We start from the raw sequence: 24,749 nt of genomic DNA on the forward strand, positions 1-24,749 counted from the left end.
TGAGATGGCTGTCAGCTGAACGATCGACTGAGATGGCTATCAGCAGAACGATCGACTGAGTTGGCTGTCAGCAGAACGATCGACTGAGTTGGCTGTCAGCCGAACGATCAACTGAGATGGCTGTCAGCTGAACGATCGACTGAGATGGCTGTCAGCCGAACGATTGACTGAGATAGCTGTCAGCCGAACGATCGACTGAGATGACTGTCAGCCGAATGATCGACTGAGATGGCTGTCAGCTGAAGGATCGGCCGAAGCATCATTCAGCCGACAGCGAGCTAATGAGTATGGCCTTCTTAATAGTAGTAGTTTGGGTTAAAAAAATAGTAGACAAATAAATACTTAGGGCTGGCGTAGCCCGAAGGACATGCTGGTAACCACAAAGAAGTTGGAAGCCCCAAGAATTCCTTTGCCTTAGTTCTATAAACAAGCGGGAAGATGTACTACTCATTTCTGGCTCAAAAATAGACACTCTTTCTACATGCCTCTCCGAGGAGGAGGGAAGAAAGAAAGCAAAAACAAGCGCAGAAACATCTACTAAGCAGAGGTGATAAATGGCCAAAAACATCAGCATTGATAACCAATTCCTCACAGTAATCTTTAGAAATTAATTACAATCCAAGGCATTAGATGCTTTGCCAGAAAGCGGCTGTAATTATGTTCCGTACAGGTAGAGATGGACGACTGCCATGTGATCCAACGATTACAGGATAAGACGTAGTTAGGCGGCGGGCTTAGACTGTGCGCGGTAATCACAGACAATCCCTGGAATTCTAGCCTGACATTACTTAAATGGTTTTACTATAGTAAAACTGTTACATCATTTACTATTAAAAAAAAATGAATCAAAATTTCATCCCCCCAAATTCTGGAGAGATATTCTATGGATTTCTGATACATGTTATTTAGCTTCGCTGTGACTTCTCTCATAAACAGATAGGAGTTTCCAATAACAATTAAGTCATTTTTTTAATTTGTATTTTTTTTTTAAAAGGGGCTCCAGATTAACTTTTGGAAACGTCAAAAACGCATTTTAAAAAAACAAACAAACTCAACGTTTTTTTTGTAACATTTGTTATATAATGATTTTCTTTGCTTCTAATCTCATCAGAGCTTGACATTTCAGATCACCTTTACCTGCTGGAAGGAATTACGAAGACATTCCAGGCCAAGGTACTTAGTAAGTATGGCCGATAATTAGTCTGACATTTGAAGTAGCTCAACCATTATCTGTGACCGCTGTAAACAATGTTACCTAGTGAGCCCCCTTCACACAGATGGACGTTACTTTTGTCAGTTTCAGAACACAGTAGCATCTGTTCCTAATACATGGGGTATTGATCATGGTGACTTTTCGCCTTGAGAAACTTGGGGGGGAGGAGGGAAGAGGGATCCTTGTGTCAACGTGTGTCATCCCAACAAAGCTTTGTTTGCAAGAAAAGGAGAAGAAGCCGAAATATAATTAGTGATTGGTCACACTGTGTCTGTGCCGCCATATACTGATACATTTGTACTGATAGCCCGGCAGGGCAGAAGAGGCTCATCAGGGTGTTCAAAGTAAAACAAAAAAAACTATTTGGCACCTTCACAGTTTATTCTAAACAGGAAATCTCCAGGGTCTTACAACAAATGGTTCTGATCACACTGCAACCAAGTGGCTCTTTCTTACAAAGAGGTGATGCGGCGGCAATAAGACTTACGACACCCACCTAGATGTGTTATTTTCAGGGCCACGATGCAAAACTGATAACTAGACCCCAAAAATATCATTGTTCACTACTGATTCCAACGGAAGGGCCTTTTGGCCCCATCAGAGACCAGAACCCTGGTGTGACTGCAAATTTTGCACCAACTATGGACTGAGAAAAATTGGTAATCACCTTCCAGGGAGGACAAGTCAGTGCGAAAACCACTTGAATTCACATAGGAACTTTAGTAGACGTGATTTGGTCATGGTGTGGTGCAAGGAGAGCAGAAACAGACCAGGTCAGAAATGGAAGAAAGGTCCATGAGGACTCGGCTACAGCACCAATGAGAAAATGTGCAATTAAAAACATGGTGAGCAAAAGCAAAAAGGTAAAGATTAAAGATCTATGAGCTTACGCGTTTCGATTTGGCAACCCTTATTGATGAATAAAGCTGGTGTACAGGTCAGAAATGGGAGAAAGGTCCATAAGGACTGGGCTCCAGCAACAATGACAAAATGTCAAAACATAACTTTTACCTTGCAGTTAAAAACATGGTGAGAAAAAGCAAAAAGATAAAGACGAAGGATCCATAAGCTGACGTGTCTCAATTTGGCAACCCTTATTGATGATTAAGTCTGGTATCTAGGTCAAAAATGGCAAAAGGGTTCATAAGGACTGGGCTCCAACACCAATGGGAAAATGTCAAAACATAACTTTTACCGTGCACTTTAAAACATGGTGGAAAAAAGCAAAAAGATTAAAAAAGATTAAGGGTCCATAAATTTACACGTTTTGGGTTAGCAACCCTTATTCATGAAAAACTTTTGCCCCTCACTTTGATGGGAAATCCATTTTGCTTTTCAGTCGAGATTTTTGAGCTTTTGATCTTTCCTGTAGAAGTTTTGAAAAACTTGTGAAAAAAAAGGGGAATGCCACATACATAAAGCACAACCTGAAGACATTGTCCAATCGAAACACTTAAAAAAAAAACGCTGCAGGAAAAAACTCTTCCACAACACTTCAAAACTACATCAGACAAAAAAAAACTTCTCCCAAAAAAGAGCGTTTACTGGGATGGTTTTCACTTGACACACAGTTTGTTTCCAAAATTTCTGGAGCAGAAACTATTGGGGAATTTAATCTGACTTTTAAAAACTGTAATATTTGAAGGAACATGCTGTTTTCTGGAGTTTTGTGAGCCACAAACTTCTTTTTCCTGCTTCTTTTGATTTTATCCTGAACATTTTTTGTAGCATTTTTTAGTGTTGCTTTTTGAACTCCATTAAGCAATGAAGAAAACAATAGCTTTTTTTTTTGTGGCATAAACTCTAAAAACAAAACAAAAAAAAAACACAAAAAAATGTCCAGGGGTCTTCCTAGCATCTTTTTAGCCTTCAAATTGACTTGTATTTTAAGTATTGAGGGTCTTCCTTGTGGTAAAAACCTGGAATCCGCTTGAAAGTAGAGTCGAAAAACTTCATAAAAACTGGACATAATGCACAGCAATGTAAAAGCGATACTGCTGTGCACCTGTTCGGTCTTTTGCTACTTCTTTTAACCGCTTCAGGGTTCGGAAACTGTAAATTGGGTTAGAAGAAGAAGTGGCATGCTTGTTCTTTACGCGGCTTCCGCTAGGTAGTCACTCGCTAGTTTCGTGTAAATGATAGAAAAAAGACGCGACGAAGACAGCGGCAATAACGTCGGAAAAACTGCTTCAGAAAAAAAGACTGCTTGCTATTTCCTGAAGTGGTTTTTGATTATTAAAACTTTGGCAGGTCCGCCGGCGCCTTAAAGACGCCATGTGCATATACGCTCTGGGCTATGTTCACACAGAAATTTTCAAGCTGGACGGGGAAGATCTGCTCCAAAAAACTCCTAAAAAAAACCCTCAGTGTAAAAATAGCCCTAAACCATCTTCCTATTACTCAGCAACAACTTTCTCACGTGATCCGATGACGTAAAGTTTCTCGTGAACCGAGTGGAGGATGTGATGTCGGCTCGCACTCCACTCGGATCTGCATGTCTGTGATGGACAAAGCGGGCGAATGTGACCGATCACAAACGCTTTCATTGATCATTCGCAACCTCTAGCCACAGATACATTATATAGCGTAGAATTCGATGCTGTTGGCTGATGTTCTTTCTAGGCATTGCTGCAATATAAGACCGGCGCTGGTGGAGGTTTACTATTTACTGAAGGTAAAGTGCTTTTTTCTCAGCATACAGTGAGTACCTAGGTGTAAAGAGCCAGGGAAAGGTAACACTGTTACACTGCGGTGAGAATGGATGGGCAGCAGGAGAACTGAGCAAACATGCTGAGTAGGTGGTGTAATGGGGTATGGCGAAGATTCTGTATACAGCACTTCTGGAGAGGCCATCACTTCATCTATTAACTCCAGTCCCAGCTACCAGTGCTCACCAGTCACCACCACAGTTATCTGCCATGTGGAGAAATTGTGCATTGTAATTAACACAACACATTGCCCTGCACTGCTCATTACTCTGCTCAAGTGCGCACACCGAGAACACAACAATGGCAGAAATGCAAAGAGTAAAGCTCAGGACTTCCCATCCTAAAGGATCACGAGAACCTCGTCACGGCCACAAGGGTGGAAGTTACCATGGGAGAAGAAAGCGCAAACTTACAAGGGAGGAAACAGCATCAGATAGATAGATAGATAGATAGATAATAGATAGATAAATAGATAGATAGATAATAGATAGATAAATAGATAGATAGATAGATAGATAGATAGATAGAAGATAGATAGATAGATAATAGATAGATAATAGATAGATAGATAGATAGATAGATAGATAGATAGATAGATAGATAATAGATAGATAAATAGATAGATAGATAATAGATAGATAATAGATAGATAATAGATAGATAGATAATAGATGATAGATAATAGATAGATAGATAGATAATAGATAGATAGATAGATAGATAATAGATAGATAGATAGATAATAGATAGATAGATAGATAGATAGATAGATAGATAGATAGATAGATAGATAAATAGATAGATAGATAGATAGATAATAGATAGATAGATAGATAATAGATAGATAGATAGATAGATAATAGATAGATAGATAGATAGATAGATAGATAGATAGATAAATAGATAGATAGATAGATAAATAGATAGATAATAGATAGATAGATAGATAGATAGATAGATAGATAGATAGATAATAGATAGATAGATAATAGATAGATAGATAGATAATAGATAGATAGATAAATAGATAGATAGATAAATAGATAGATAGATAGTAGATAGATAGATAATAGATAGATAATAGATAGATAATGATAGATAGATGGATAGATAGATAGATAATAGATAGATAGATAGATAGATAATGATAGATAGATAGATAATAGATAGATAGATAGATAATAGATAGATAGATGGATAATATATAGATAGATAGATAATAGATAGATAGATAATAGATAATGATAGATAGATAATAGATAGATAGATAATATATAGATAGATAATAGATAATGATAGATAGATAGATAATAGATAGATAGATAGATAATAGATAGATAGATAATAGATAATGATAGATAAATAGATAGGTAGATAGATAGATAGATAGATAGATAGATAATACATGGATAGATAGATAATACATGGATAGATAGTAGATAGATAGATAGATAGATAGATAGATAGATAGATAGATAGATAGATAGTAGATAGATAGATAGATAATATATAGATAGATAGATAATAGATGGATAGATAATAGATAGATATATAGATAGATAGATAGATAGATAGATAATATATGGATAGATAATAGATAATAAATAGATAGATGATAGATAGATAGATAAATCATAGATGGATAGATAGATAGATAGATAGATAGATAGATAATAGATAGGTAATACATGGATAGATAGATAGATAAATCATAGATAGATCGATAGATAGATAGATAGATAATATATGGATAGATAATAGATAATAAATAGATAGATAGATAAATAGATAGATAGATAGATAGAATTATGAATGTTGTACGCGTCCCACATTTCCTACATAAGGAATCACCCCTTCCAATGACAAAAAGTTGTACAATCTGCAAAAAGCTGACGGCAGCAGTCACATTCCGGTAGGCGGCACACACAAACCTTTAATACATGTGCAGTGTATGTCCAAATCCTCGTCATTCTCCAGTCTCAGACCTGACCTCCTCCTACTTCTGCAGTACATAGATTACATAGATGGCTGTAGATATCTTATCGGTAGAAGCACGGGTGTAGTATTCATTTGTTCTTTTTTTTCGAGTCTTGTACTTTGTTATTCGGCACGGGGACCTTGTATAGAGTTACGTTTTTTAAAACCTTGGACTTAAAACCTTGACAACTAAATGAGCAGAGAAATATGAGGAAACGGCGTCCTTGTGAAAGATATTGTGTCTAATACCTTCCTCTTGGAGAGATTACAAAATGTAAAAATGTGCATGATTGAGACAAGAGGCACCTCCAGACCTCAGACCTGTGCTCATCCTTATATACACAGCTCAAAAAAATAAAGGGAACACTTACAAAACACAATGTAACTTCAAGTCAATGACAATTCTGTGACATAAACCTGTCCAGTTATGAAGCAACACCGATTGTGAATCAATTTCTCCTGCTGTTGTGCAAATGGAACAGACAACAGGTATAAATGATCGGCAATTAGCAAGACAACCCTTATAAAGGAGTGGTTCTGCAGCACGTGACCACAGATCATTTCTCTGTTCTCATTTTTGGCTGTTGTTTTGGTCACTTTTGCATCTTGTCATTGCTTTCACCCCTAGAGGTACAGTAGTATGAGGTGGTGTCTACAACCCATAAACGTTGCTCAGGAAGTGTAGCTCATCCAGGATGGCACATCAATGTGGGCTGTGACAAGAAGGGTAGCTGTGTCTGTCAGCACAGTGTCCAGAGCATGGTGCAGATACCAGGAGACTGGCCAGTACACCAGGGGAGACCTGGAGGGGCCGTAGGAGGGAAACAACCCAGGAGCAGGACCGCTACCTCCTCCTTTTTGCAAGGAGGAACAGGAAGAGCAGTGCCAGAGCCCTGCAAAATAACCTCCAGAAGGCCACTAACATCCATGTGTCTGCTCAAACTGTCAGAAACAGACTCCACAAGGTTGGTATAAGGGCCCGACATCCACAAGCTGATGTTGTGCTTACAGCCCAACACTGTGCAGAGCGATTGGCATTTGCCAGAGAACACCAAGATTGGCAGATTCGAAATTGGTGCCCTGTGCTCTTCACAGATAAGACCAGGTTCACACTGAGCACATGGACAGATGTGACACAGTCTGGAGACGCCATGGAGTACGTTCTACTGCCTGCAACATCCTCCAACATTACAGGTTTGGCAGTGAGTAAGTAATGGTGTGGGGTGGCATTTCTTTGGAGGGCCCCACAGCCCTCCATGTGCTCGCCAGAGTTAGCCTGACTGCCATTAGGTACTGAGATGAGATCCTCAGACCCCTTGTGAGACCATATGCTGGTGCGGTTGGCCCTGGGTTCCTCTAAGGCAGGACAATGCCAGACTCCATGTGGCTGCAGTGTGTCAGCAGTTCCTGCAAGATGAAGGCATTGAATCTATGGACTGGCCTGCCTGATCCCAAGATCTGAATCCAATCGAGCACAACTGGAACATCATGTCTCGTTCCATTCACCAACGCCACATTGCACCACAGACTGTCCAGGGGTTGCCTGATGCTTTAATCCAGGTTTGGGAGGAGATTCCTCAGGAGAAAATTTGCTGCCTCATCAGAAGCATGCCTATGCATTTTAGGGAGATCATACAGGCACGTGGAGGCCACACACTACTGAGCATCATATCCTTGTCTTGAGGCATTTCCACTGAAGTTGGATCAGCCTGTAATTTAATTTTCCGCTTTGATTTTGAGCATCATTCCAACTCCAGACCTCCGTGGGATATTAATTTTGATTTGATTTACGTTGATCACTTTTATGTTTTATTGTTCTCAACATATTCCACTATGTAATAAATATAGATTTGCAACTGGAATATTTAATTCAGTGAAATCTAGGATGTGGGATTTTAGTGTTTCCTTTTTTTTGGAGCAGTATATCTTCTGCTGAAATCTTTCATCAGTTCATAGAGGTATTACATCTTGACCAGACAGCGGTGTCGACTGCATTGCTCTCCATATATCACATACGGATTTAGGACTTTGTCATGTAAAACTAGTTCGATGTCTGTAACCCTGATCTATAGCGACTTTTAACAAAACTCGTTCCCGAGTTCTACCTCCTGTCACCTCCAGCTCAAAAATATCTCCAGAATCCGTCCTTTCCTCAATCCTCAATCTACTAAAATGCTTGTGCATGCCCTCATCATCTCACGCCTCAACTACTGCAACATCCTTTTCTGTGGCCTTGCTGCTAACACCCTTGCACCTCTCCAGTCCGTCCATAACTCTGCTGCCCGACTAATCCATCTCTGTCCTCGCTACTCCTCTGCTTCCCCCCTCTGCAAATCTCTTCACTGGCTCCCATTCCCTCAGCGTATCCAGTTCAAATTACTAACACTGACCTACAAAGCCATCCACAACCTGTCTCCTCCATATATCTCTGAACTAATCTCCCGATATCTTCCCTCACGTAATCTCCGGTCATCCCAAGACCTCCTTCTCTCCTCCACACTAATTTACTCCTCACCCAACCGCCTCCAATACTTCTCCAGAATATCCCCCATCCTCTAGAATTCTTTGCCCCAACACTTCCGACTATCAACCACATTCGGATCCTTCAGACGGAACCTGAAAACCAACCTCTTCAGGAAAGCCTACAGCCTTCGCTGACCCCGCTGCCTCCTCACCACTATCGGAGCTACCGCCTCACCAACACCGGAGCTCCTGCAACCCTCAACCTACTGTCTCCTTCCCCACCATCCTGTAGAATGTAAGCCGGCAAGGGCAGGGTCCTCGCCCCTCTGTACCAGTCTGTCATTGTTAGTTTGTATACTGTAAGGGGTAATCTACATTAGGGTCAGTGTACAGCAGGGGTAATCTACATTAGGGTCAGTGTATAGCAGGGGTAATCTACATTAGGGTCAGTGTATAGCAGGGGTAATCTACATTAGGGTCAGTGTATAGCAGGGGTAATCTACATTAGGGTCAGTGCATAGCAGGGGTAATCTACATTAGGGTCAGTGCATAGCAGGGGTAATCTACATTAGGGTCAGTGTATAGCAGGGGTAATCTACATTAGGGTCAGTATATAGCAGGGGTAATCTACATTAGGGTCAGTATATAGCAGGGGTAATCTACATTAGGGTCAGTGTATAGCGGGGGTAATCTACATTAGGGTCAGTGTATAGCCGGGGTAATCTACATTAGGGTCAGTATATAGCAGGGGTAATCTACATTAGGGTCAGTGTATAGCAGGGGTAATCTACATTAGGGTCAGTGTATAGCAGGGGTAATCTACATTAGGGTCAGTGCATAGCAGGGAAAATCTACATTAGGGTCAGTGTATAGCAGGGGTAATCTACATTAGGGTCAGTGTATAGCAGGGGTAATCTACATTAGGGTCAGTGTATAGCAGGGGTAATCTACATTAGGGTCAGTATATAGCAGAGGTAATCTACATTAGGGTCAGTGTATAGCGGGGGTAATCTACATTAGGGTCAGTGTATAGCAGGGGTAATCTACATTAGGGTCAGTATATAGCAGGGGTAATCTACATTAGGGTCAGTATATAGCAGAGGTAATCTACATTAGGGTCAGTGTATAGCGGGGGTAATCTACATTAGGGTCAGTGTATAGCAGGGGTAATCTACATTAGGGTCAGTGTATTACAGGGGTAATCTACATTAGGGTCAGTGTATAGCAGGGGTAATCTACATTAGGGTCAGTATATAGCAGGGGTAATCTACATTAGGGTCAGTATATAGCAGAGGTAATCTACATTAGGGTCAGTGTATAGCGGGGGTAATCTACATTAGGGTCAGTGTATAGCAGGGGTAATCTACATTAGGGTCAGTGTATAGCAGGGGTAATCTACATTAGGGTCAGTATATAGCAGAGGTAATCTACATTAGGGTCAGTGTATTACAGGGGTAATCTACATTAGGGTCAGTGTATAGCAGGGGTAATCTACATTAGGGTCAGTATATAGCAGGGGTAATCTACATTAGGGTCAGTATATAGCAGAGGTAATCTACATTAGGGTCAGTGTATAGCGGGGGTAATCTACATTAGGGTCAGTGTATAGCAGGGGTAATCTACATTAGGGTCAGTGTATAGCAGGGGTAATCTACATTAGGGTCAGTATATAGCAGAGGTAATCTACATTAGGGTCAGTGTATAGCGGGGGTAATCTACATTAGGGTCAGTGTATAGCAGGGGTAATCTACATTAGGGTCAGTATATAGCAGGGGTAATCTACATTAGGGTCAGTATATAGCAGAGGTAATCTACATTAGGGTCAGTGTATAGCGGGGGTAATCTACATTAGGGTCAGTGTATAGCAGGGGTAATCTACATTAGGGTCAGTGTATAGCAGGGGTAATCTACATTAGGGTCAGTGTATAGCAGGGATAATCTACATTAGGGTCAGTGTATGACAGGGGTAATCTACATTAGGGTCAGTGTATAGCAGGGGTAATCTACATTAGGGTCAGTGTATAGCAGGGGTAATCTACATTAGGGTCAGTGTATAGCAGGGATAATCTACATTAGGGTCAGTGTATTACAGGGGTAATCTACATTAGGGTCAGTGTATAGCCGGGGTAATCTACATTAGGGTCAGTGTATTACAGGGGTAATTTACATTAGGGTCAGTGTATAGCAGGGGCAATCTACATTAGGGTCAGTGTATAGCTGGGGTAATCTACATTAGGGTCAGTGTATAGCAGGGATAATCTACATTAGGGTCAGTGTATAGCAGGGGTAATCTACATTAGGGTCAGTGTATAGCAGGGGTAATCTACATTAGGGTCAGTGTACAGCAGGGGTAATCTACATTAGGGTCAGTGTATTACAGGGGTAATCTACATTAGGGTCAGTATATAGCAGGGGTAATCTACATTAGGGTCAGTGTATAGCAGGGGTAATCTACATTAGGGTCAGTGTATAGCAGGGGTAATCTACATAAGGGTCAGTGTATAACAGGGGTAATCTACATTAGGGTCAGTGTATTACAGGGGTAATCTACATTAGGGTCAGTATATAGCAGGGGTAATCTACATTAGGGTCAGTGTATTACAGGGGTAATCTACATTAGGGTCAGTATATAGCAGGGGTAATCTACATTAGGGTCAGTGTATTACAGGGGTAATCTACATTAGGGTCAGTGTATTACAGGGGTAATCTACATTAGGGTCAGTATATAGCAGGGGTAATCTACATTAGGGTCAGTGTATAGCAGGGGTAATCTACATAAGGGTCAGTGTATAACAGGGGTAATCTACATTAGGGTCAGTGTAAAGCAGGGGTAATCTACATTAGGGTCAGTGTATTACAGGGGTAATCTACATTAGGGTCAGTATATAGCAGGGGTAATCTACATTAGGGTCAGTGTATTACAGGGGTAATCTACATTAGGGTCAGTGTATTACAGGGGTAATCTACATTAGGGTCAGTGTAAAGCAGGGGTAATCTACATTAGGGTCAGTATATAGCAGGTGTAATCTACATTGGGGTCAGTGTAAAGCAGGGGTAATCTACATTAGGGTCAGTGCATAGCGGTGGTAATCTACATTAGGGTCAGTGTATAGCAGGGGTAATCTACATTAGGGTCAGTGTATTACAGGGGTAATCTACATTAGGGTCAGTGTATTACAGGGGTAATCTACATTAGGGTCAGTGTATTACAGGGGTAATCTACATTAGGGTCAGTATATAACAGGGGTAATCTACTTTAGGGTCAGTGTATAGCAGGGGTAATCTACATTAGGGTCAGTGTAAAGCAGGGGTAATCTACATTAGGGTCAGTATATAGCGGGGGTAATCTACATTAGGGTCAGTGCATAGCGGGGGTAATCTACATTAGGGTCAGTATATAGCGGGGGTAATCTACATTAGGGTCAGAGTATAGCAGGGGTAATCTACATTAGGGTCAGTATATAGCGGGGGTAATCTACATTAGGGTCAGAGTATAGCAGGGATAATCTACATTAGGGTCAGTGTATAGTCGGGGTAATCTACATTAGGGTCAGTATATAGCAGGGGTAATCTACATTAGGGTCAGTGTATAGCAGGGGTAATCTACATTAGGGTCAGTGTATAGCCGGGTTAATCTACATTAGGGTCAGTGTATAGCAGGGGTAATCTACATTAGGGTCAGTGTATAGCAGGGGTAATCTACATTAGGGTCAGTGTATAGCAGGGGTAATCTACATTAGAATCAGTATATAGCAGGGGTAATCTACATTAGGGTCAGTATATAGCAGGGGTAATCTACATTAGGGTCAGTGTATAGCAGGGGTAATCTACATTAGGGTCAGTGTATAGCAGGGGTAATCTACATTAGGGTCAGTGTACAGCCGGGGTAATCTACATTAGGGTCAGTGTATAGCGGGGGTAATCTACATTAGGGTCAGTGTATAGCGGGGGTAATCTACATTAGGGTCCGTGTATAGCAGGGGTAATCTACATTAGGGTCAGTTTATAGCAGGGGTAATCTACATTAGGGTCAGTGTATAGCAGGGGTAATCTACATTAGGGTCAGTGTATAACAGGGGTAATCTACATTAGGGTCAGTGTATTACAGGGGTAATCTACATTAGGGTCAGTGTATAGCCGGGGTAATCTACATTAGGGTCAGTGTATAGCAGGGATAATCTACATTAGGGTCAGTGTATAGCAGAGATAATCTACATTAGGGTCAGTGTATAGCCGGGGTAATCTACATTAGGGTCAGTGTATAGCAGAGATAATCTACATTAGGGTCAGTGTATTACAGGGGTAATCTACATTAGGGTCAGTGTATAGCAGAGATAATCTACATTAGCGTCAGTGTATAGCCGGGGTAATCTACATTAGGGTCAGTGTATAGCAGGGGTAATCTACATTAGGGTCAGTGTATTACAGGGGTAATCTACATTAGGGTCAGTGTATAGCCGGGGTAATCTACATTAGGGTCAGTGTATAGCTGGGGTAATCTACATTAGGGTCAGTGTATAGCAGGGGTAATCTACATTAGGGTCAGTGTATTACAGGGGTAATCTACATTAGGGTCAGTGTATAGCAGGGGTAATCTACATTAGGGTCAGTGTATAGCCGGGGTAATCTACATTAGGGTCAGTGTATTACAGGGGTAATCTACATTAGGGTCAGTGTATAGCCGGGGTAATCTACATTAGGGTCAGTGTATTACAGGGGTAATCTACATTAGGGTCAGTGTATTACAGGGGTAATCTACATTAGGGTCAGTATATAGCAGGGGTAATCTACATTAGGGTCAGTTTATAGCAGGGGTAATCTACATTAGGGTCAGTGTATAGCCGGGGTAATCTACATTAGGGTCAGTGTATAGCAGGGGTAATCTACATTAGGGTCAGTGTATAGCAGGGGTAATCTACATTAGGGTCAGTGTATAGCCGGGGTAATCTACATTAGGGTCAGTGTATAGCTGGGGTAATCTACATTAGGGTCAGTGTATAGCCGGGGTAATCTACATTAGGGTCAGTGTATAGCAGGGGTAATCTACATTAGGGTCAGTGTATAGCCGGGGTAATCTACATTAGGGTCAGTGTATAGCCGGGGTAATCTACATTAGGGTCTGTGTATAGCCGGGGTAATCTACATTAGGATCAGTGTATAGCAGGGGTAATCTACATTAGGGTCAGTGTATAGCTGGGGTAATCTACATTAGGGTCAGTGTATAGCTGGGGTAATCTACATTAGGGTCAGTATATAGCAGGGGTAATCTACATTAGGGTCAGTGTATTACAGGGGTAATCTACATTAGGGTCAGTATATAGCAGGGGTAATCTACATTAGGGTCAGTATACAGCAGGGGTAATCTACATTAGGGTCAGTGTATTACAGGGGTAATCTACATTAGGGTCAGTATATAGCAGGGGTAATCTACATTAGGGTCAGTGTATAGCAGGGGTAATCTACATTAGGGTCAGTGTATAGCAGGGGTAATGTACATTAGGGTCAGTGTATAGCAGGGGTAATCTACATTAGGGTCAGTGTATAGCAGGGGTAATCTACATTAGGGTCAGTATATAGCAGGGGTAATCTACATTAGGGTCAGTGTATTACAGGGGTAATCTACATTAGGGTCAGTACATAGCAGGGGTAATCTACATTAGGGTCAGTGTATAGCAGGGGTAATCTACATTAGGGTCAGTGTATAGCCGGGGTAATCTACATTAGGGTCAGTGTATAGCAGAGATAATCTACATTAGGGTCAGTGTATAGCAGGGGTAATCTACATTAGGGTCAGTATATAGCCGGGGTAATCTACATTAGGGTCAGTCTATTACAGGTGTAATCTACATTAGGGTCAGTGTATAGCCGGGGTAATCTACATTAGGGTCAGTGTATTACAGGGGTAATCTACATTAGGGTCAGTGTATAGCCGGGGTAATCTACATTAGGGTCAGTGTATTACAGGGGTAATCTACATTAGGGTCAGTATATAGCAGGGGTAATCTACATTAGGGTCAGTGTATAGCTGGGGTAATCTACATTAGGGTCAGTGTATAGCAGGGGTAATCTACATTAGGGTCAGTATATAGCAGGGGTAATCTACATTAGGGTCAGTGTATAGCAGGGGTAATCTACATTAGGGTCAGTGTATAGCAGGGGTAATCTACATTAGGGTCAGTGTATAGCAGGGGTAATCTACATTAGGGTCAGTGTATAGCAGGGGTAATCTACATTAGGGTCAGTATATAGCAGGGGTAATCTACATTAGGGTCAGCGTATTACAGGGGTAATCTACATTAGGGTCAGTATATAGCAGGGGTAATCTACATTAGGGTCAGTGTATAGCAGGGGTAATCTACATTAGGGTCAGTGTATAGCCGGGGTAATCTACATTAGGGTCAGTGTATAGCAGAGATAATCTACATTAGGGTCAGTGTATAGCAGGGGTAATCTACATTAGGGTCAGTATATAGCCGGGGTAATCTACATTAGGGTCAGTGTATTACAGGGGTAATCTACATTAGGGTCAGTGTATAGCCGGGGTAATCTACATTAGGGTCAGTGTATTACAGGGGTAATCTACATTAGGGTCAGTGTATAGCCGGGGTAATCTACATTAGGGTCAGTGTATTACAGGGGTAATCTACATTAGGGTCAGTATATAGCAGGGGTAATCTACATTAGGGTCAGTGTATAGCTGGGGTAATCTACATTAGGGTCAGTGTATAGCCGGGGTAATCTACATTAGGGTCAGTGTATAGCAGGGGTAATCTACATTAGGGTCAGTGTATAGCCGGGGTAATCTACATTAGGGTCAGTGTATAGCCGGGGTAATCTACATTAGGGTCAGTGTATAGCCGGGGTAATCTACATTAGGATCAGTGTATAGAAGGGGTAATCTACATTAGGGTCAGTGTATAGCTGGGGTAATCTACATTAGGGTCAGTGTATAGCAGGGGTAATCTACATTAGGGTCAGTATATAGCAGGGGTAATCTACATTAGGGTCAGTGTATAGCAGGGGTAATCTACATTAGGGTCAGTATATAGCAGGGGTAATCTACATTAGGGTCAGTATATAGCAGGGGTAATCTACATTAGGGTCAGTGTATAGCAGGGGTAATCTACATTAGAGTCAGTATATAGCTGGGGTAATCTACATTAGGGTCAGTGTATAGCAGGGGTAATCTACATTAGGGTCAGTGTATAGCCGGGGTAATCTACATTAGGGTCAGTATATAGCAGGGGTAATCTACATTAGGGTCAGTATATAGCAGGGGTAATCTACATTAGGGTCAGTGTATAGCAGGGGTAATCTACATTAGGGTCAGTGCATAGCCGGGGTAATCTACATTAGGATCAGTGTATAGCCGGGGTAATCTACATTAGGGTCAGTGTATAGCTGGGGTAATCTACATTAGGGTCAGTATATAGCAGGGGTAATCTACATTAGGGTCAGTGTATTACAGGGGTAATCTACATTAGGGTCAGTATATAGCAGGGGTAATCTACATTAGGGTCAGTATATAGCAGGGGTAATCTACATTAGGGTCAGTGTATTACAGGGGTAATCTACATTAGGGTCAGTATATAGCAGGGGTAATCTACATTAGGGTCAGTGTATAGCAGGGGTAATCTACATTAGGGTCAGTGTATAGCAGGTGTAATCTACATTAGGGTCAGTGTATAGCAGGGGTAATCTACATTAGGGTCAGTGTATAGCAGGGGTAATCTACATTAGGGTCAGTATATAGCAGGGGTAATCTACATTAGGGTCAGTGTATTACAGGGGTAATCTACATTAGGGTCAGTATTTAGCAGGGGTAATCTACATTAGGGTCAGTGTATAGCAGGGGTAATCTACATTAGGGTCAGTGTATAGCAGGGGTAATCTACATTAGGGTCAGTATATAGCAGGGGTAATCTACATTAGGGTCAGTGTATTACAGGGGTAATCTACATTAGGGTCAGTATATAGCAGGGGTAATCTACATTAGGGTCAGTGTATAGCAGGGGTAATCTACATTAGGGTCAGTGTATAGCAGGGGTAATCTACATTAGGGTCAGTGTATAGCAGGGGTAATCTACATTAGGGTCAGTGTATAGCAGGGGTAATCTACATTAGGGTCAGTGTATTACAGGGGTAATCTACATTAGGGTCAGTATATAGCAGGGGTAATCTGCATTAGGGTCAGTGTATAGCAGGGGTAATCTTCATTAGGGTCAGTGTATAGCAGGGGTAATCTACATTAGGGTCAGTGTATAGCCGGGGTAATCTACATTAGGGTCAGTGTATAGCCGGGGTAATCTACATTAGGGTCAGTGTATAGCCGGGGTAATCTACATTAGGGTCAGTATATAGCAGGGGTAATCTACATTAGGGTCAGTGTATTACAGGGGTAATCTACATTAGGGTCAGTGTATAGCAGGGGTAATCTACATTAGGGTCAGTGTATTACAGGGGTAATCTACATTAGGGTCAGTGTATAGCAGGGGTAATCTACATTAGGGTCAGTGTATAGCAGGGGTAATCTACATTAGGGTCAGTGTATTACAGGGGTAATCTACATTAGGGTCAGTATATAGCAGGGGTAATCTACATTAGGGTCAGTATATAGCAGGGGTAATCTACATTAGGGTCAGTATATAGCAGGGGTAATCTACATTAGGGTCAGTGTATAGCAGGGGTAATCTACATTAGGGTCAGTGTATAGCAGGGGTAATCTACATTAGGGTCAGTGTATAGCCGGGGTAATCTACATTAGGGTCAGTGTATAGCCGGGGTAATCTACATCTACACTTTGGCTGCTTTGCAGGAATTCCCATTATTCGTCCTACCTTTGGTCCCTTTGGATGACGATGCCTCGGCTTCTACTTTCATCCCGTCTCTCTTACGTATCACCCGTTTATATTCCATGGATAATAACCCTTTTCTCCTTTTTCTCCCTCCATACAGAGGAAAGTTACTTTTGCTCCTGTGCATGTCGCCTCTCCCCCCAGACTAGCCAAGGCAGCAGTTGTGAGGGACAAATGTTTCCTTCAGGTAACGGATTTGTTGTCCTGCTGTCCATGAGTAAAAGGATAGGATGTCTCCGGGATTTTTTTTTTTCTGCCTCTTGCTAAGTCAGCTGGGGTTAGCTGATCACCTGAATGGTTAAAAAACAGGGGGAGGTGAAACCATTAAAGTGGAAATGAGGGTCTTGCTTGACCTCAAAGAAAAAAAAAATCTAGATCTTAATTATATTGGGGTTAGGATATTTTTATGGAAATCTTCCAGTTTTTTCTACTGCGGGTCGTGAAATAGTCTTTATGAAAGACTGAAACTTTTTATCTTTCTTTGGGGAAAGTTTTTGTAGAAATAGAAACAAATGTTTAGGAGGAGCAATCCTTTGGACACCGAGCGCAACCCCTTGGTCCCATTGTTATTGGTCAAATGTATATATTTGTTCATTTTTTTATTGTTCCTTTTTTTAAAAAATATTTATTTCTTTTAGTTTAATCAAGAGCATTGCTTGCTTCTGACACATTAAACCTCTTTGTTTTCTGGAACTGGCATAGTCCTGGAACCTTTACAAAGCCAGACAGGGACAGTGACATAGCACAGACAAAAAAGCTCAATGCATTATGGTCACTCCAAACAGGGCACAAAAGGCGAGGGAGGCAGCGATGTGTAAATTAAACAATACGAAGGGGAAAAAAAAAAAAAAAGTAGGGAGGTGGGGGTGGCGGCGAAATATTGAATTATTTCTGTCGTGAGGCAGGGACTAAAAAGCCAGGCTCTAATTGAATTAAGCTCCATTTATTTGCTCAGGCCTAAACAACGGGCTGAAAAAAAAGTAAGGTTTGTTCAACTGTTTCGGAGGTACCACCTTTCCTCACCCCGTACACTCCACCATCTGTGCTCGCACACACACACACATGTTCCACCTCGCAGCAAATGTATCCAGACCCACAGTGAACACTGAAGCCAAAAAAGACAAAAAAAAAAAAAAGAGACGCCCCTAACCCCAGGAGAATGGGGTAATAGCTGCGGGGTGAAGGGGGCACTTTCTTTCCAGCCACTGCCCAGGTGAGGTGGTCTGGTGCGTCCTCCGAGCCTCGACACGCGTCAAGAAAAAGAAAGGTTAAAATTAGAAAATTCAATTTATTTGATAATTTCCCAGAATAATTAGAGTTAATATGGGTTAATTAATATGCAAATCTCTCAGCAGATGTTCTGCAGCAGGGCCTGTGTGAGAAAACAGCCTTTGCTTTTCTCCTACGTGATTTTGGCTGTCAGTTATTGGGTATAATTACTGTAACTAACCGAATACACACAAAACCTTTGGAATATCAAATCGTTACAGTTTCGGGGCGGCTGAAGCTACCACTTTGCTGCAATAAAAGCTAACAATTTCTTTCACAAGACCCTTATTTTGGGGGGTTTTTTTGTTTTGTTTTGTTTTTTTGTTTCTTTTTGTATTTTTTTTTTTATTATTCAGAAGAGAAGAAATGAATCGAGCTGAATAGATTCTTCATCTTTCCCCCCCACCCATAATTAGGTCAGTATTATAAGTGCATTCCAATCATGGCCGACAAGAACGTCACCACCTGCAAAATCAAACTTCATTGTTCGCCAGTCTTTGTGCTGACCAATGAGGGCGCTCCGTGCCAAGATTCTGCCGCTCGGCCTCAATGCCGGGAAAGATGGATCCTCAGTAATGAAGAAACTGCTCAAAAAGTTACAGATAATTAGGAGACGTCATAAGTAACAGAGAGATGGAGGCGGAAAAAGAGCCAGAGGCCAGGGTGAATCTACTGTTCTGAAAAAGGGATCCGCTCACATGTGGATATGAAACTATATAATCTGTATGTGTGATGGGAATATACGACTGCTTCTGCGTGATGTAGCAGAGCCGGGGCTGTCAGTGCGACGTGATGGGAGGTAGTGGTGGGATCCCAGAGGATTCCAGGTAAACTTACTAAGAGAGAGATAGATAGATAGATAGATAGATAGATAGATAGATAATAGATAGATAGATAGATAGATAGATAGATAGATAATAGATAGATAGATAGATAGATAGATAGATAGATAGATAATAGATAGATGATAGATAGATAATAGATAGATAGATAGATAGATAGATATATAGATAGATAGAAAATAGATAGATATATAGATAGATAGAGATAGATGATAAATAGATAGATAATAGATATATAGATAGATAGATCATAGACAGATAGATAGATAGATAATAGATAGATAGATAGATAATAAATAGATAGATAGATAGATCATAGATAGATAGATAGATAATAGATAGATATATAATAGATAGATGATAGATAGATAGATAAATAGATAGATAGATAGATAATAGATAGATAGATAATTGATAGATAGATAGATAGATAAATAGATAGATAGATAATAGATAGATAGATAGATAGATAGATAGATAGATAGATAGATAGATAGATAGATAGATAGATAATAGATATATAATATCCAGGGTTACAGCTTCATGCCATGTAACGATGTGGCGCTCGGCTCCTCTACATCTCGGCACCATTCCTATGAAGCACTCGCGCTGAATAATGAGCAAATATTGAAACAAATATAATCGTCAAGAGGAAGCAGAACAGCAGAGAACCGCCGGCAGAGCAAGATGTGGACAGAGAGCGGAAATCCAAGCCGCGACTCCCAGGACGGGTCCAGCCGCACATTAGAAGGGAGTGTGCAGGTAAAGGTGATCAGGAAAGGGCTCCTGGCTGCTCAGAGTATGATCTCATGAAAAGGCAATTTTTTGGTTACTTTTTATAGTTTTTATATCTCTTTTATAAATAAATGAATTCCTGCCTGTTGCAGTTGGATAAACCTTAGTACATTAATGTCTCCGGATATTTTAAAGGGTTTTTTCCAAATAATCAAGTAATCCTCTATTTGCAAGATAGCCAAAAATAAAAAAGAGGAACAAATGTTTTTTAGGCTGCTTCCTGAAAGTGGGGTAATAGGCGCTTCCTTCTCGTCACTGCCCAGAAAAGATGGTACTGTGTCCTCCACGCCTCAATAGATAAGAGATAACTTGCCGATAGCCGGGAGTCCAACCACAGAGACCCTAATCAATTCAGAAAACGGGGTCCACTCCATTCATTGTCTATAGGACTGCTGGAATAGCAGAGCGCAGTGCTTGGCAGTCCTGTAGACAATGAATGGACCAAGGAAAGCATGCGATCCTCCACTCCATCCACTAGGGGGCCACAGTACCTTGTTCTCGCGGTTGTTCTTAGAGGTCGGACCCTCAGTGATCAGCACGTTATTCTGCCTTCTATGTATAGTGGATAACTTAGGTTATGGGGAATAGCCCCTAAAATTAACTCAGGCAGCATGGTGGCTCAGTGGTTAGCACTGTTGTTTTGCAGCGCTGGGGTCCTGGGTTCAGATCCCACCAAGGACAACATCTGCAAGGAGTTTGCATGTTCTCTCCGTGTTTGCCTGGGTTTCCTCCAGGTTCCCCGGTTTCATCCCACATTCCAAAGACATACTGATAGGGAATGTAGATTGTGAGCCCCAATGGGGACAGCGATGATGATGTCTATAAAGCTGCAGAATATGATGGCGCCATATAAGAAAAGCATAATAATAATAATCCTTTCTAAGTCCCATTGCAAAATTGGGCCCACGACTATCAAGTGCAGTTCCCAGGCCCGGCCTCCCCATAGGGGAGCGGCACCTTCTGAGCCTCCGCAGTCCCACCGCCGCAGGCCCACCGCATCCTTTGCACGGTTTACGGCACAGATTTCTTGCCTTTCGTGCTTTGCCAGCTAATTCCATGTACATTCCCCTCTATCCCGGCAGCTTGTCACAATCAGCTGTCACTTATGCGTCTCTGTTTAAACACCAGTTCCGTTATCTGCCCTGATGCTGATTCCCCCTCTCCCAAACCCTCCGACGTGGCTCCAGATCGCTAAAAGAGTTGTCATGGCCCGGTGCCACTAGTACAACATGGCGCTGCCCTCCTCCCTGCCGCTCGGCTCCTCTCTCCCCCTCAGTCTCTTTCAGGTAGTGGAATTTGCTGACACTGGCAATGTATGGTGGCTTGTCAGCTCGAATCCTGGGTGTGGCAGTAACCAGACAGATAGCTCCAGCTCAGAACCAGGAAAGGTGGCCGCCAAGGACCGCCGCAGTCAGCTGGATTTATTAACCCATGCACTGCACCCGTGGGGCTGTTTACCCAAAGAACAACATCAGTTTATTAAAGGAAGGCGGGAAAAATACAATTCTATTCCGCATTCTCCAACCTGTCCGCTCTCCAGCTACAACTACAAACTACAACTCTCACCATACTGGATATTAGGGCAGCTGGGAGATCAATGCAAAAATCACGCCAAGATGCCGCTCGCTGCAATCTCTCCTTGTAGCAACTCACGCTTTATTATACTGATAGATACAATATCCAGCTATATTACTGTACGCAGGCATCTGAGCATGCTCGGGTGGTAACCCAGTGACCTCAGCGTGCTCGAATAATATGCTGCATGCCTCACGGCTATTCGACATCCACAAACAAACAGGCAATCCCTGCATGTCTTGCTGCAGTCGAACAGCCATGAAACATGCAGTCGCGGGGACTCGAACACGTTTTTCGATCACTTGGTTAGCATCAGAGCATGCTCAGATAACACCTTATCCCAGCACGGTCATGCATCACGAATACTAGAGGATAGGACCGTACCGATTAGGGTTCACCTTGTTGTGGTGGGATGACTTTTATACTGTTTACATAAAAAACGGCATTTACAAAGTCCCCTATGTTATTTATACGCACCATTACTATTTATTTACTTACAGCAGGGAACATGAACATTTTATTTCTATCTTAGGTTTTGGCTAAAGGTTTTGATGTAATGTGTTATCCTGTGTATGACAATATACCGTATGACTTACTATAACACTGTTTTTATACTGTTGCATTTCATCTTCTACAATCGCACTGTAATATTCTACTATATACTGCATCTTTTTAGATCACTTTATCATATACTATCTTATATTATACTTGCATTTATTTACACCATATTATACTTTATTATTCTCTATTACACTTTTATATGCTATACTATTAGTTTCATTATAATATACTATTATATATTACAACTTTTTAGACCACATTGTTCTATACTATATTATACTATATTATATACTTTGTTTTATTATTTGGCACCATAGCACGGGGAATCTCACTAAACAGTGCTATCTTAATTTATACGACATCATATTAAAATATGCAATTTTTTTGCATTTATTTACACTATATTATACTGTACTATGCTTTATTATACTTTTATATACTTTGCTAATTTGTTACGCTATATTATACTAGGTATTGCATCTTTTTTACATTATGTTATTTTACATTATGCTATATTATACTTTTATATACTTTATTAATTTATATAATATTTATTTTTATATAGCGCTAACATATTCTGCAGCGCTTTACAGTTTTTGCACACATTATTATTACATTATCTTATAGTATACTATTCTATCACATATAACATAGTAACATAGTAATATGGCACCTTTTTACACTGCATTATGCCATATTATACCTTTAGAACCTTTTCTAACTAATTTTATCTTGTTTTATAATATTCTACTATTTATTGCATCTTTTCACACTACATTATGCTATGTTATGTTATATTATACTTTTATATACTTTTCTAATTAATTTTATCTTACATTATAATATTCTACTACATTATGCTATATTATACTTTTATATACTAGGCTAATTTGTTCTTTTATATTATAATATTCTACTGTATATTGCATCTTTTTACACATTATGCTATATTATGTTATATTATACTTTTATATACCGTACTTTTCTAATTTATATTATGCTATATTATAATATTCTACTACTTAATGTATATGATCTTATAATATTCTACTATATATTGCATCTTTATACGCTACATTATGCTATATTATGTTATATTATACTTTTATATACTTTTCTAATTTATATTATGCTCTATTATAATATTCTACTACATTATGCTATATTATACTTTTATATACTAGGCTAATTTGTTCTTTTATATTATAATATTCCACTATATATTGCATCTTTTTACACTACATTATGCTATATTATGTTATATTATACTTTTAGATACTTTTCTGATTAATTTTATCTTATATTATAATACTCTACTACATTATGCTATATTATACTTTTAGATACTTTTCTAATGTATATGATCTTATAATAATATTCTACTATATATTGCATCTTTATACACTTCATTATGCTATATTATGTTATATTATACTTTTATATACTTTTCTAATTTATATTATGCTATATTATAACATTCTACGACATTATGCTATATTATACTTTGATATTCTAGGCTAATTTGTTCATTTATATTGTAACATTCCATTATACATTGCATCTTTTTACGCCGCATTATTCCATGCTATGTTATATTTTACTTTTATATACATTGCTAGTTTATGTTACGTTACGATATACTATTATTTCCTGCCCCCATTACGCTGTTTTATACTATGCCGACCAGTCGACGTTGTACTTTTTTGCGCGACGTCTTCTTTTACAACTTTTCCCAGGCCGCGCTATACTACGCCAAGTCTAAGAACGCATCGACCCCCATCGCTCCCATACCGCTATATCGCGCCCACTCAAATAATGCTTTTTTATTTTCTTCTCGCCGTATAAAAATGTATGAGATTTTGCAAAAAATAAGTCAATGAATTTCAATGTCGCGCGAGATAAGTGCTCGTGAATCGCCCTTGGTCCCGTACCTTCGCTATTATAAAGTAACGCCAATGGACAGGAGGGAACCGGGGGGGGGGGGGAGCAAAAGTTGAGTCCCAAACTGTCCGAACTGGAAAGCTCTCAGTACAGGAGGCTGATAAGACTTTTATCTCCTGCAGCAGAATTTTTACTGTGCGCCATGATAACGCCTCCCGGCTGCAGGAGGTTTCACACTTGTGCCCTTATCAATGCCATGTGTTTGTGTAGACCTCAAATACTTATCTAAATCCCTAAGCTGAAAAGTACAGGACCTCCACCGAAATGAAGATACACAGGGGTGTTTGAAAGTGTGATCCTGATAATGCTCCTAGGCCTGGCCGATTGCAACGCCAATCATGGATGGCACTTAAATTGGTCTCCGGCACAGAACAGGTTAACGGTCCTGATAAGATAGATGGACGAAGAGGTGCACGACTGGTCTGCAGAAAGCAGACCTGGATGTTTGATCCTTATCAGGTAGAAATGAGGCTTAAAATAGAAAAACATTGGGACTTCAGGAGTTATCTACATTTCGCAGGTATTTATTACACCTAAAACAGCCACGATT

The 24,749-nt window shown here is 40.5% G+C and overlaps 1 protein-coding gene across 3 annotated transcripts in view; it reads right to left on the reverse strand.

Annotated features, from left to right (window-relative positions):
- The window catches only part of ZEB2 (zinc finger E-box binding homeobox 2), a 211,096-nt gene that overhangs the window by 48,738 nt on the left and 137,609 nt on the right, over window positions 1-24,749 (reverse strand). Inside the window, exon 1 of one of the 3 annotated variants that reach the window (XM_069732885.1) lies at window positions 5,853-6,071. The exons of the other annotated variants lie outside the window; for them this stretch is intronic. Coding sequence (XP_069588986.1) covers window positions 5,853-5,934 — 82 coding nt within the window. The 5' untranslated portion in view covers window positions 5,935-6,071. Of the gene's footprint in view, window positions 1-5,852; window positions 6,072-24,749 lie in introns of those variants that run through there. 3 annotated transcript variants of the gene reach the window in all.

Source organism: Ranitomeya imitator, chromosome 7 (genome assembly GCF_032444005.1).
Source record: "Ranitomeya imitator isolate aRanImi1 chromosome 7, aRanImi1.pri, whole genome shotgun sequence".
Taxonomy (NCBI): domain Eukaryota; kingdom Metazoa; phylum Chordata; class Amphibia; order Anura; family Dendrobatidae; genus Ranitomeya; species Ranitomeya imitator.